The 15,318-nt window shown below is 42.5% G+C and overlaps 1 protein-coding gene across 1 annotated transcript in view; it reads right to left on the bottom strand.

Annotated features, from left to right (window-relative positions):
* The window catches only part of fer1l6 (fer-1 like family member 6), a 395,360-nt gene that overhangs the window by 203,517 nt on the left and 176,525 nt on the right, over positions 1-15,318 (bottom strand). Inside the window, exons 17-18 of the mRNA XM_063059547.1 lie at positions 10,339-10,452; positions 4,482-4,634 (exon numbers count right to left, since the gene is read on the bottom strand). Of these exons, the coding sequence (XP_062915617.1) occupies positions 4,482-4,634; positions 10,339-10,452 (267 nt within the window). The remainder of the gene's footprint in view (positions 1-4,481; positions 4,635-10,338; positions 10,453-15,318) is intronic.

The raw sequence follows: 15,318 nt of genomic DNA, 5'->3' as shown, positions 1-15,318 counted from the left end.
CCGGTTACTACCTCTCCCCTGGTCCCAGTCACCCTACCTCCCCCTCCTCCCCGCCTGGTAGATGGTTCCCTTGTCTATACTGTGCTGCGCCTCCTGGCATCTCGCCGGGTACATGATAGGGTCCAGTACCTTGTGGACTGGGAAGGGTATGGCCCAGAATAACATACTTGGATCCCGGCATCTTTGTCAAGTCGCTGATCCGGGACTTCCAGTGGACACAGGTCTATGGCATCTCAAGGGCTGCACCTAGAAAGGGGGGCCCTGTCACAACCACGGATTCGGCAGCGAGGTAGATAAGGCAATTGCGCTTGTGAATTTGCACATGTCAGCTAATTATTTAATCGTGACATTATTTAACTCCATACTTGTCGAGACTTGGACAGAGCACAGCAACGCTTCACTGCCTGTTTGCTTTCGACCTTCCCTGAGAAATTGGACTTTTGAGCCAAACGACTCTGAAAACTAGCGGTATTCGTTTAATGTTTAGATTTTCTTTTCAGCTGCAGTGTAGGCCTCATTTCTCGTTTGAGAGTTTTAGTTAATGGCCCTATTCAGCTTAGCGTTTATTTTATTTTCCCATTAACACTGTTCGTATTAAACTCTGTGAAGCATCGGCTTGCTTCAGTGTCTCTCACTCCGCACTTGAGCCTAATCCGAACCTGGTAACACTTGTACCTTCTGCTCAATAGGAGGAGTGCGAGGAGAGAGTGTGCAGATTGGGTAGGGTCTTTGATTATGCTGGCTGCTTTACCTAGGCAGTGAGACCAATGCATAGACTTTTCTCTATATTCTCTGAATTCTGCGATGTACCGCACTCTGCAGTGTCTTGTAGTCATGGGCAGAACAGTTGCCATATCAAGCTAGATGCACATGAATGGGAGGTTTTCCATAGTGCATCAGTAAAGTCGGTAAGGGTTGGTGGGGAGATGTCAATTTTCTTTAGCCTTCTGAAGAAGTAGAGACGTTGGTGAGCTTTCTTGGCCGTGGCATCAATGTGCTTGGACCAGGACAGACTATTGGTGATGTTCACACCTAGGAACCTGAAGCTCTCAATCCACTTTACCAGAAAACAGGAGCATGTGCCCCCCACCCCCTGAACCCAATGACAGACTCTTTAGTTTTGTTGACATTTAGGGAAAGGTTATTGTCATGACACCATGTCACTAAGCTGTCTATTTCAGACTCTTTGCTTTTGAGATATGGCTCACTGTGTTGGTATCATTTGTAAACTTGTAGATGGAGTTAGAACAGAATCTGGCCACACAGCCATGTGTGGATATGGAGTGAAAAGGACAGACCCTTCTGGGTCACCAGGGTTGAGGATAATTGCAGTGGAGGTTTTGTTGTCTATCTTACTGATTGGAGATTGTTAGTCAGACGTCAAGGATCAAAGGTTCAAAGGGAGATGTTGAAGCCCTAGGAGTTTAGGGAGGAGTTTGATGTAATTATAGAATTGGAAGCAGAGCTGTGGTCAATGAATAATAGTCTAATGTAGGTGCCTTTACTATCCAAATGGTCCCATGATGTGTGTAGGGCAAGGGAGAGAGTATCTGCCATAGACCTCTTCCAGTGGCAAGGGAGTGAAGGCTTCCTGAGAAGCTGGAGTTAATGTGTGCAATGATCAGCCTCTTAATGATGGTAGTAGTCATTTTGGCACGTTACCCTGTGTTTAAAACTGCAACCATCTACCTTGTCAATGCCCTCATAATTTTGCAAGCCTATATAATGTCGCCACTCAGTCTTCTGAACTAGAGTGAAAATACTCCCAGTTTGTCCAATTTCAACTTTTAACTAAAGTCCTCCATTCCAGGCAACATTCTGGCAAATCCCTTTCTGCTCTCTTTCTATCTGTGACAAATCTCTTCTAGTATTGTGGTGACCAGAACTGAACACACTATTCCAAGTATGCTCTGACCACATCTTGTACATTTGCTACATGATATGGCATCCCTTATACACAGTACCAAGGCCTAATATCCAAGTCAGCATGGTTTCCTTAAGGGAGAAACTTAAGTTCAAATAGTCAGAGGAACAGACAGGAGATGCTGTGGACCTGAACAGGACACCTGAATGGCATGTCGCCTCCCAGGTTCAAGGTCAGCGACATCTCGGATCCCATCCACAACATTTTGGAGTGGGAGGGAGAGCAGCTAGATGTCTGGGTACATATTGGTAATGACATAGGAAGGAAAAGCAAAGAGGTCCTGAAAAGAGAATTTAGAGAGCTGAGTAGAAAGCTGAGAAGCAGGGCCTCGCAGGTAGTAATTTCTGGATTGCTGCCTGTGCCGCGCACCAGTGAGGGTAGAAACAGGATGATTTGGCAGATTAATTGTGGCTGAGTTCATTCAACAATTTTTCTTATTGGATTAAGCGTAAAATTGCTCTTATAGTTTCACTTCTCTCTATAAATATACTGTATATATTTATATAATCACCTATAAACATGTTATCCCTCGAACATGAAGTCTAACAGGAGGCGAATCAAATGGCCTGCAGCTAACATGGCTTCACTGTGGAAGCAGTTTGATGAAGATGTCAACCAAATTCTGGAGGCAATAGTGAAGGGAGGGGTTGATGGGAAGCTGCAAGCCATGACAACAATTATTGTCAGTATCGCAGCTGAACGGTTCGGAGAAGAGGAGAAGGAAGGCTCCAAAACATCTTACTCAAAGAACCAAAGAGCATTGAGGATTCACAACATCAGGCAGGAGATGAAAGCGCTGAAGTCCCAATACAAGGAGGAGGGAGAAGAGGAGAGGATTGGCTTGGCCCAGCTGATGTGCATACTACGAAAGAAGATCAGGGTCCTCCGCCAGGCAGAGTGACATCGGAGGCGGCGTCGTGAAATCGTGCTGCCTTTTTCGCCAACCCCTTCAAGTTCCCCAAGGAGTTGCTGGGGGAGAAGCACAGTGGGAAACTGGCCTGTTTGCAGGAAGACATAGACCAACATCTGAAGAAGATATATAATGATCCTGAAAGAGAGCAGGAGTTGGGAGAGTGCAACATCCTAATAGACCCACCTGAACTGGATGTGCAGTTCGACATGCCAGAGCTGCAACTAAAGGAAGTCAGAGAGGTCGTCCGCAAAGCAAGGGCAAGCTCGGCTCCAGGACCAAGCAACACCTCGTACAAAGTGTACAAGAATTGCCCCAAACTCCTGCTGCGTCTGTGGAAGATCCTGAGAATCTTCTGGAGAAGGGGGAAGATCCCAGAACAGTAGAGAGTGGCTGAAGGGGTGTGGATCCCGAAGGAGGAAAACGCCACCCAGATAGATCAGTTTCGCATCATCTCCCTGCTGTGTGTCGAGGCGAAGATCTTCTTCAGTGCCATTTCTAACCGGCTGTGCACCTACCTAGCAAAGAACACCTATAATGATACATCAGTCCAGAAGGGTGGCATTTCAGGGATGCCGGGCTGTCTGGAGCACATCGGTGTGGTGACACAGCTCATCAGGGAGGCCAGAGAGAACAAGGGCAACCTGTCAGTGTTGTGGATCAACCTGGCAACGCACAAGCTGGTGCAGCTCACACTGACCAAATATCACGTCCCCAGCAGAATCAGAGACCTTACTGCAGATTATTACAACAAATTCAGGATGAGGGTCTCTTCAGGAGCAATTACATCAAGCTGGCACAAGGTGGAGATCGGCATCATCACAGGGTGCACTATCTCAGTGACACTGTTCTCCCTAGCCATGAACATGCTCACCAAGTCTGCTGAACCAGAGTGCAGAGGACCCAGAATGAAATCTGCTCAACGGCAACCACCCATCATTGTGTTGGCATTGGAGAGGGTTTAGAGTAGGTTCACAGGAATGATTCTGGGAATGAAAGGGTTATCATAAGAGGAACATTTGTTGGTTCTGGGTTCATACTTGCTAGAATTTAGAAGGATGAGGGGGAATCTTATTGAAACCTTTCGAATGTTGAAAGGCCTGGACAGAGATGTGTAAAGGATGTTTCCCATGGTGGGAGAATCTAAGACAAGAGGGCACAGTGTCAGGATAGAGGGGCATCCATTTAAAACTGAGATGTGGAGAAATTTCTTTAGCCGGAGTGTGGTGTATCTGTAGAATTTATTACCACAGGCAGCTGTGGAGGCAAGGTCACTGAATGTATTTAAGGCAGAGATTGATGGGTTCATGATTGGACATGGCATCAAAGATTATGGGAGAAGGCCAGGGAGTGGGGTGAAGAGGGGAAAAAAGGATCAGCCATGATTGAATGGTGGAGCAGACTTGATGGGCTAAAAGGCCTAATTCTGCTCCTATGTCTTTTGGTTTTATGGCCTTATCTTCATCAATTTTCTTACTAATCAAGCGTTCATTCAGATTTGTGAGGTAAAATTTCCTCAGCACAAAACCTTGAAGAAAAAAAAACTTACAAAGAAGGTATCTACGTATATTTCTATACTGTACAGCATCAACTAATCCTTCTTCATTTCAATGTTTAAAATACTTATAGAACAAAAGAAATGCATACTTTCAGAAAGACCGTTTTAATTTTTCCACAATCCTTTCCTTTCTCGTTCTCTTTCTCGGAAAACAAGATGTCTTTAGCTGGAATCCGAGCATATGCAACTTTCTTGTTACTGCTGAGCATCCAAATAAACACATCCGGGATGGTATGTTGTGGCTGAAATTATAAAAAAAATGCAAATTACTGGCCCATTTTTAAATGTTTCTGCTGCAAATTCCTTTCATGGTATGAATATATTTTATTACAATTTTCTATATTTTGATCTATTTTTAAGCTCCAAGTTTTCTTCCTCAAGGATGTTTTTGGACTGCACATCTATTTGATTAGAGAGAATCGTGGGGTGTGTTGCTATGGATACCTCAATAGCCTCCAGCATTGGTGTTGACATCAGTAATAGAGACTGAAGTCCAGATTCAAACCAGCATAGTGGTTTGGTCATAGGACTATACTTGGTGATCTATGTACAAATCCCTCAGAACAAAACACATTTCACCATGGGGTTCATGATGCAGATTGGCATTCATTCAAACAATCACAATTTGATGATCCCAATTGCACACAATTGTCAGAAAATGGTGAAATTCAATTTATTAAATGCAATTATCTTTGGCGCAAATCACTAATCAAAATTACTTTTATGTGTATTCCTGAGGTATAAAAGTAAATGATTGTATTTATTTAGCGTCTAATCATGACATCAGAAGTTCAAAAGGAACATTTCAATCTTTATATTTTAATTTTTAAGTACAAGCATAGTTTTGATTAGAAGTGACAACCAGTTAGGGAACAGCATGACAGCATCTATCGATGTCATGAATGTGGAATTCACTCAATGGGCACTTCAATAGATATCTCTGGATTTATTTGTGTGCGTGTGTTTATATTTCTTGCTAGGGTCTGTAGTGTGTGAACATCCCAGGAGATTAGCAGTTTCTGAGATTCTCAAACCGTCCCATCTGTCATCAACAATCATTCCACGATCAAAGTCTCGAGATCATATTTCCTCCCCATTCTGATGTTTGGTTCGAACAACAACTGAACTTTCTGATCAAGTTTGCATGCTTTTATGCATTGAGTTGTTGCCACATGATTGTCTGATTAGATATTTGCATTATCGTGCAATTGTACAGGTGAAGTGACCACTGAGTGTATACCAATGTGTAAGACCTTGTTTGCTGAGTGAAAGGGTGCCGAGAAGCTTCAGGGAATTACAGACAGATGAAGGAAATCTGTATAACTAATGGCATATGAACGTGGAAAAATGTGTGCTAATGTGAAGAAAATAGAAATGTAAGGGAGTAAAAGGTGTTAGTATTCAGAGGAATTGGGGTTCCATTCACAAAGCATCAAAATTTAAGCTCAGGCACAAGCAGCAAGAGGAAAGAGAATGGCATAATTCTTTTTATTGCAATAATAAATGCGTGTTCAAGAGTAGAATTAGACTTAGACAGGTTGGCAGAGTGCAGAGCATGCTGTGAGCATTGAAATCAAAAGGTCATAGGTTTAAAAGAGCCATGAAAATGTTGCAGCTCTATAAAACCCAGGTGTGAGGACACTTGGAATATTGTGTTCAGTTCTAGTTGCCTCATTATATGAAGCATGTGGAACCTTTAGAGAGGGTGCAGACAGTTTTACCAGGATGCTGCCTGGATTAGAGAACATGTCTTATGAGGATAGAGTCATAGAAAAGTTCAGCACAGAAGTAGGCCCTTCGGTCCATCTAGTCTGTGCTGAACCATTTAAAATGCCTACTCGCATCAACCTGCGCTGGGACTATAGTCCTCCATACACCTCCCGAACTTCTGTTAAACATTGAAATTGAGCTTGCAGTATCACTTGTGCTGGCAGCTTGTTCCACACTCTCACTACCCTCTGATTGAATAAGTTTCCCCTCATAGAAACCATAGAAACTACAGCACAGAAACAGGCCTTTTGGCCCTTCTTGGCGGTGCCGAACCATTTACTGCCTAGTCCCACTGACCTGCACACGGACCATATCCCTCCATACACCTCCCATCCATGTATCTGTCCAATTTATTCTTAAATGTTAAAAAAGAACCTGCATTTACCACCTCATCTGGCAGCTCATTCCATACTCCCACCACTCTCTGTGTGAAGAAGCCCCCCCTAATGTTCCCTTTAAACTTTTCCCCCCTCACCCTTAACCCATGTCCTCTGTTTTTTTCTCCCCTTGCCTCAGTGGAAAAAGCCTGCTTGCATTCACTCTATCTATACCCATCATAATTTTATATACCTCTATCAAATCTCCCCTCATTCTTCCACGCTCCAGGGAATAAAGTCCTAACCTATTCAACCTTTCTCTGTAACTGAGTTTCTCAAGTCCTGGCAACATCCTTGTAAACCTTCTCTGCACTCTTTCAACCTTATTTATATCCTTCCTGTAATTTAGTGACCAAAACTGAACACAATACTCCAGATTCAGCCTCACCAATGCCTTATACAACCTCATCATAACATTCCAGCTCTTATACTCAATACTTTGATTAATAAAGGCCAATGTACCAAAAGCACTTTTTACGACCCTATCTACCTGTGACGACACTTTTAGGGAATTTTGTATCTGTAAAACCAGATCCCTCTGTTCTACTGCACTCTTCAGTGCCTCACCATTAACCCTGTATATTCTACCTTGGTTTGTCCTTCCAACGTGCAATACCTCACACTTGTCTGTATTAAACTTCATCTGCCATTTTTCAGCCCATTTTTCCAGCTGGTCCAAGTCCCTCTGCAGGCTCTGAAAACCTTCCTCACTGTCTACTACACCTCCAATCTTTGTATCATCAGCAAACTTGCTGATCCAATTTACCACATTATCATCCAGATCATTGATATAGATGACAAATAACAATGGACCCAGCACTGATCCCTGTGGCACACCACTAGTCACAGGCCTCCACTCAGAGAAGCAATTCTCTACCACCACTCTTTGGCTTCTACCATTGAGCCAATGTCTAATCCAATTTACCACCTCTCCATGTATACCTAGCGACTGAATTTTCCTAACTAACCTCCCATGAGGGACCTTGTCAAAGGCCTTACTGAAATCCATGTAGACAATATCCACTGCCTTCCCTTCATCCACTTTCCTGGTAATCTCCTCAAAAAACTCCAATAGATTGGTCAAACATGACCTACCACGCACAAAGCCATGTTGACTCTCCCTAATAAGTCCCTGTCTATCCAAATGCATGTAGATTCTATCTCTTAGTACTCCCTCCAATAACTTACCTACTACCGATGTTAAACTCACCGGCCTATAATTTCACGGATTACTTTTCGATCCTTTTTTAAACAACGGAACAACATGAGCCACTCTCCAATCCTCTGGCACCTCACCCGTAGACAGTGACATTTTAAATATTTCTGCCAGGGCCTCCGCAATTTCAACACTAGTCTCCTTCAAGGTCCGAGGGAACACTCTGTCAGGTCCCGGGGATTTATCCACTTTAATTTTCTTCAAGACAGCAAGCACCTCCTCCTTTTCAATCTGTACAGTTTCCATGATCTCACTACTTGATTCCCTCAATTCCATAGACTTCATGCCAGTTTCCTTAGTAAATACAGATGCAAAAAACCTATTTAAGATCTCCCCCATTTCCTTTGGTTCTGCACATAGCCAACCACTCTGATCTTCAAGAGGACCAATTTTATCCCTTACAATCCTTTTGCTCTTAATATACCTGTAAAAGCTCTTTGGATTATCCTTCACTTTGACTGCCAAGGCAACCTCATGTCTTCTTTTAGCCCTCCTGATTACTTTCTTAAGTATTTTCTTGCACTTCTTATACTCCTCAAGCACCTGATTTACTCCCTGTTTCCTATACATTTCATACAACTCCCTCTTCTTCTTTATCAGAGTTGCAATATCCCTTGAGAACCAAGGTTCCTTATTCCTATTCACTTTGCCTTTAATCCTGACAGGAACATACAAACTCTGCACTCTCAAAATTTCTCCTTTGAAGGCTTCCCACCTACCGATCACATCTTTGCCAGAGAACAACCTGTCCCAATCCACGCTTTTTAGATCCTTTCTTATTTCTTCAAATTCGGCCGCCTTCCAGTTCAGAACCTCAACCCTAGGACCAGATCTATCCTTGTCCATGATCAAATTGAAACTAATGGTGTCATGATCACTGGAACCAAAGTGCTCCCCTACACAGACTTCTGTCACTTGCCCTAATTCGTTTCCTAACAGGAGATCCAATATTGCATCCCCTCTAGTTGGTCCCTCTATATATTGATTTAGAAAACTTTCCTGAACACATTTTACAAACTCTAAACCATCTATACCCCTAACAGTATGGGAGTCCCAATCAATGTATGGAAAATTAAAATCCCCTACCACCACAACTTTATGTTTCCCGCAGTTGCCTGCTATCTCTCTGCAGATTTGCTCTTCCAAGTCTCGTTGACTATTGGGTGGTCTGTAATACAATCCCACTAATGTGGCCATACCTTTCCTGTTTCTCAGCTCCACCCATAAGGACTCAGTAGTCAAGCCCTCTAATCTGTCCTGCCTGAGCACTGCACGTTCTCACGCTTTTCACCTTTCACTCTTAACCCACCCAACTCGGTGGAAAAAGCATGCTTTCATTTACTCTTTCTATATACATCATAATTATGTATAACTTATCAAATCTCTTCTCAATCTTCTATGTAAGAAATAAAGTCCTAACCTATTCAATCTTTCCTTATAATTCAGGTCTTCCAGACCCAGCAGCATCCTTGTTGCTAGATCTGGGGTCCTGAGGATAGATTGATCAAGCTAAGGGCTTTTTCTTTTTTGTAGTAAAGGAGATGAGAGGTAACTTAATAGGTGTGTACAAGATGATAAAAGGCATAGTTTGAATGGACAGCTGGAGGCTTCTTCCCAGGGAGGAAATGGCTAATATGAGGGAGCATAATTTTAAATTGATGGGAGGAAAGTATAGGGGTGATGGCAGAGGTGGTTTCTTTTACACAGAGGTGGTGGATGCCTGGAGCATCCTGATGGAGTGCAAGTAGAGGTGTGTGTCTGTGTGTTCTCTCAGCCCTATTTTCCTGCCTTTGCCCTGTAGCCTTTGATGCCACGGAGTTATCAGGGAACACGCAGCTGAGGGCTTTTTCTGAGCCTGATTGCCAGTAATGCTGTATCGAGTGACAGCTTCTTTCCATTGGTTGGGAGTAGATTGAGTCCTTTGGTCATACTTACACAAGCAAAGGACAAAGGGAAAATCCTGAAGGAAAATCAAAGACCAGGAAAGCTCTTGAGTCCTCAAAGGCCTTTGATTTTCCATTATTTGCTGACAGAAATTTTCATGATGTGACATTTTACAACCCAGTTCCCCAGCCAAAAACTCGAGTCATAAAATCAGAGCACTACAGCACAGAACCAGACCCTTCACCCACCCACTTGTGCCAAACTGTTATTCTGACTAGTCCCATTGACCTGCATCTGGACCATAGCCCTCCGTACTCCTCCCTTCCATGTACTTGTCTGAACTACTCTTCCATGTGGAAATTGAACCTACATCCACCACTTACGCTGGCAGCTCATTCCACACTCTGAGTGAAGAAGATCCCCCTCATGTTCCCTTTCAACATTTCACATTTCACCCTTATCCTATACCTTCTAGCTGTAGTCTCACCCAATCTCAGTGGTAAGAGCCTGCTTGCATTTACCCTCTCTATATCCCTCGTAATTTTGTATACGTCTATCACATCTCCCTCATTCTCCTATGCTCCAGGGAATAAAGTCCAAACTTATTCAGTCTTTCCCTATAAGTCAGGTCCTTGTGTTCTTGTAAATTTTCTCTGTACTCTTTCAATCTTATTGTCTTTATTCCTCATGATACTATACCTCATCTGCCAGGAATCGCAATCTTTGTATGTAGCTCTGGATCACATTCAGCTGCTCATTCAGGGATGTCTTCCTTTTCTGAACAATTACCCTGGCTTCTTGGGACATTAGCTCCTGCAACAGATGAAGAGATAGGTGATATTAGTAAAAAAAAAGATAAATAACATTTTTAATTTTATTTTTTCATTTTTCCAATTAAAACAGCCAGTGCATCACCAGCACCAACCTGCATGCCATCAAGAAGATATTCACAGAAAGGTGCTGGGAAAGGGCCAGCAATATCATGAAGGAACCCATCCACCCTGCTCATGGACTGTTTGTCCCACTCCCAACAGGGAAGAGGCTACACAGCATCCATGCCAGGACCACCAGACTCAAAAACAGTTCTCTCCCCCTAAGCCATCAGGCTGATCAACACCTTTACTCACTAACCCACTCCACCAGCACTACTTCATCATTTCCTCTCAGTCACCTTATGTACAGATGCTCCTGGACCTAACATTACTCTATATACATACAATCAGCCGATGTGTATAAACTAATCTCACACTAATATTTACTGTGTTTTTGGTGCTCTTTATGCTTATTGGGTTTTTATTACTAAATAGGATGTGGGGTAACAATTATTTCTTTCTCCTTTACACTTGTACACTGATAAATGACAATAAACAATCTTGTATCTAGAACCTTGAAAGGACAAGCCAGGACAGTGATATAGCCAGAAGAGTTGCTGCTCACTATTCCAGTGACCTGGGTTCAATCCCAAACTCTGGTGCCATCTGTGTGGAATCTGCAAACTTTTCTCTGTGACTCCGTAGGTTTCCTTTGAGCTCTACAGTTTTCCTCCCACATTCCAAAGACATTGGGGTTGTTAGGTTAGTTAACCACTGGAACTACTCCTGCTGCCCAGTTGAGTAGCAGAGTGTGCAGATAGTATAAAGGGATTAGTGTAATCGGTGTTTGATGGGCTCAGTTGGCCCAATGGGTTTCTCTCTGCTGTATGACTTTAAGACAGACTTGTACACTGATGAATACCTACTAGCAACTGAGCGGAGGAAATACAGGTATTTTTTTCTACCTTGCGAGCTCAGCTATACTGATGTAATTGAAAGAACCCTGTGAATGGGTGAATCTGGGATCCAATCTGGACTGATGCACTGAAAATCTCTCTCTTTGGGTTCTAGCTTTGCTGGACAAACCATGTTCCAGCAGCCCTCACTGAATTCTTCGTATAGGTGAACTCTGAGGAGGAAAAATGTCAATAATTTGCCGCACAAAGTTCTGGAGGAATTCAACAGGTCAGGCAGCATCTATGGAGAGGGATAAACAGTCGATGTTTCAGGCCAATACCAAAATGTTGACTGTTTATTCCTCTTCATAGATGTAGCATTACCTGCTGAGTTCCTCCAGCATTTTGTGTGTGTGTGTGTGTGTGTGTGTGTGTGTGTGTGTGTTGCTCTGGATTTCAAGCATCTGCAGAATCTCTTGTGTTTATAATAATTTGCCACAATATGACACTGATCCTTACAAAACAAGAGAAGAGAGCAGGTTAAAGATGGTTTTGGTGGCAAGTGGGACCATGTAAAAGGTGTCTGAAGCTTCATCTGATTACAGCTAATATCAAGTTTCAAGGATCAGCTTTATTTACCATATTGTGTATTGGGAATTTGCTGTGGGGTGTTGGACAGGGCATGGCATGCAACAAAAACAACAGCAATCAAAAATGATACAGAATTAAAGAATTATATAAAAATAAAGTTAGAATGTGCATCGATACATAAATACCAGCATGTATTTATAATTTAAGTAGCATTATGAATATACATAGAAATCCTGCAGTGATAGTAAACTGCTGACCTGACAGTTCGCCATATATTGAGTGACAACCACAAAGAATACTCATTTTTCTTCAATATCACAAGTGACAAGAATAGAATTGGAAGCACATATTGGACAAGAAACAGTTTTTGGGAAGTGCAAGGAACCAGATTAGTGACTTTTTCTTCACTTTGAGCACAGATTCAATCATTCACCTGGGCACTCTGATCACCCTTGCCCCAACCTTTGAAACCCGAACACTTACTTGCCTCACGGAACCATCTATAATAAACCCAATAGCAACTCACCAATTATTTAGTACTTGACTTTCGGCTGCAGTCTACCATCACCGCAGGACTCGTATGTGTCCAAATACATCGAAGTGGGCAGAAAAATCATTGCAGACACTACCCTCCTAGCAAACTGCTTTTTCCAAAAGGTCCCTTCTGGAAAGTGCTATGGGGCTATTAAAACAAAAACTTCACACCATCTGAAAGTTTTTCCCCACAAGTTCTCATTACCCTCCCCACTCATCTCTCTCCATTACCCCCATCACTGCACTGCAAATACTTCAAACCACTTTTTATAAAGCTGTTTACATTGTAAATACATGCTGGTATTTATCAATTTATGCACATCTTTTTTCATATCCATGTTTTAACATTAGTTATAATATATTTAAAAAAAATTTTTTTGAATCTCTTGTGAATGTTATACACAAGAGATTCTGCAGATGTTGGGAACCCAGAGTAACACACAAAAGGAACTTGGCAGGTCAGACAATATCCATAGGAAGGGCCGAGACCCTTCACCAGGACTCATTAGGACTATTGAACGTTGTTATTTTTGTTGCATTTCACACACTGATCCAGACACTGCAGCAAATTCCTAATATATAGTGCCTATATGAAGTATTCACTCCTCCTGGAAGTTTTCATGTTTCATTGTTTTACATTGAATCACAGTGGATTTATTTTGGCTTTTTTTGACACTGAAAAAAGAAAAAGACTCTTTCGTGTCAAAGTGAAAACAGATCTCTACAAAGTGATCTAAATTATTTACAAATATAAAAGACAATATATTTTATTGCACAAGTATTCACCCTCTTTAATATGGCACCCCAAATCAGCCAATTGGTTTTAGAAGTCACATAATTAGTAAAATGGAGATCACGGTGTGCAGTCAGGTGTTTCAATTGATTGTAGTAAAAATACACCTGTATCTGGAAGGTCCAACTGCTGGTGAGTCAGTATCCTGGCAAAAACTACATCATGAAGCAAAAAGAATACTCCAAGCAACTCTGTGAAAAGGTTATTGAAAATCGCAAGTCAGGAGATGGATACAAGAAAATTTCCAAGTCATTGAGTACAGTTAAGTCAAGAAATGGAAAAAATATGGCACAGCTGTAAGCCTGACTAGAGCAGGCTGTCCTCAAAAACTGAGTGACCATGCAAGAAGGAGACTAGTGAGGGAAGACACCAAGAGACCTATGACAACTCTGGAGGAATTACAATATTCAGTGCTGAGATGGGAGAGACTGCACATACAACAAATGTTACCTGGGTGCTTCACCTGTCATAGCTTTATGGGAGAGTGGCAAAGAGAAAGCCACTGTTGAAAAATCTCACACAAAATCTCAGTGAGCAATTGCCAGAAGGCATGTGGGAGACTCTAAAGTCAGCTGGAAGAAGGTTCTATGGTCTTATGAAACCCAAATTGAGCTTTTGGCCATCAGAATAAATGCTATATTTGGTGCAAGCCAAACACCACACATTATCAAAAATACACCATCCCAACCATGAAGCATGGTGGTGACTGCATCATGCTGTGGGGGTGCTTCATTACAGCAGTCCCCGGAGGACTTGTGAAGGTAGAGGGTAAAATGAATGAGCAAAATACAAGGAAATCCTGGAGGAAAACCTGATGCAGTCTGCAAGAGAACTGCACCTTGGACAAGGATTTGTTTTCCAGCAAGACAATAACCCCAAACATAAAGCCAAAGCTACATGGGAATGGCTTAGAAACAACAAAGTTAATGCTTTGGAGTAGCCAAGTCAGAGTTCAGACCTCAATCCAATTAAGTCACAGTAAAAAAAAATAAATTAATGCAAAAAAAGTGAAAAATCGAACATAGAATAGTACAGCACAGGAAAAGGTCACTTGGTCCTCAATGTTGTGCTGAACTAGCTAAAAAGCAAAACACAAACACCCAAACACTAATCCCTCCAATCTACACAATGTTCATATCCCTCAATCTTCCTTACATCTGTGTGCCTATCCAAATGTCTCTTAAAAGCCTCTAATGTATTTGGCTCTACCACCATACCAGGCAATGCATACCAGGCACCTACGACTCTCTGAGTAAAAAACTTACCTCTCACATTGCCCTTGAACCTATCCCCTCACACCTTCAGTGCATGCCTTTTGGTATTAAGCATTTTCAGACCTGGGAAACAGATATTCTCTATCCACTCTTATCCGTGCCTCTCATAATCTTATAAACCTCTATCACATTGCCCCTCAGACTCGCCACTCCAGAGAAAACAGCCCAAGTTTATTCAACCTCTCAAGATGGCACATGCCCTCTAAACTAGGCAGCATCCTGTTAAACCTCTTCTGCACCCTTTCTAAAGCCTCAGCATCTTTCTGATAGTGAGGCCACCAGAACTGTATGCAATACTCCAGATGTGGCCTAACCACAGTTTCATAAAGTTGCAACATAACCTTTTGACTTTTGAGCAACACACATAAAAGTTGCTGGTGAACGCAGCAGGCCAGGCAGCATCTCTAGGAAGAGGTGCAGTCGACGTTTCAGGCTGAGACCCTTCGTCAGGACTAACTGAAAGAAGAGCTAGTAAGAGATTTGAAAGTGGGAGGGGGAGGGGGAGATCTGAAATGATAGGAGAAGACAGGAGGGGGAGGGATGGAGCCAAGAGCTGGACAGGTGATTGGCAAAAGGGATATGAGAGGATCATGGGACAGAAGGTCCGGGGAGAAAGAAAAGGGGGAGGGGGGAAGCCCAGAGGATGGGCAAGGGGTATAGTGAGAGGGACAGAGGGAGAAAAAGGAGAGAGAGAAAATGAATGTGTGTATATAAATAAATAAATAATGGATGGGGTACGAGGGGGAGGTGGGGTATTAGCGGAAGTTTGAGAAGTCAAT

This window comes from Mobula hypostoma, chromosome 9 (genome assembly GCF_963921235.1).
Source record: "Mobula hypostoma chromosome 9, sMobHyp1.1, whole genome shotgun sequence".
Classification (NCBI taxonomy): Eukaryota; Metazoa; Chordata; class Chondrichthyes; order Myliobatiformes; family Myliobatidae; genus Mobula; species Mobula hypostoma.
This window is presented reverse-complemented; position numbering and strand designations above follow the sequence as displayed.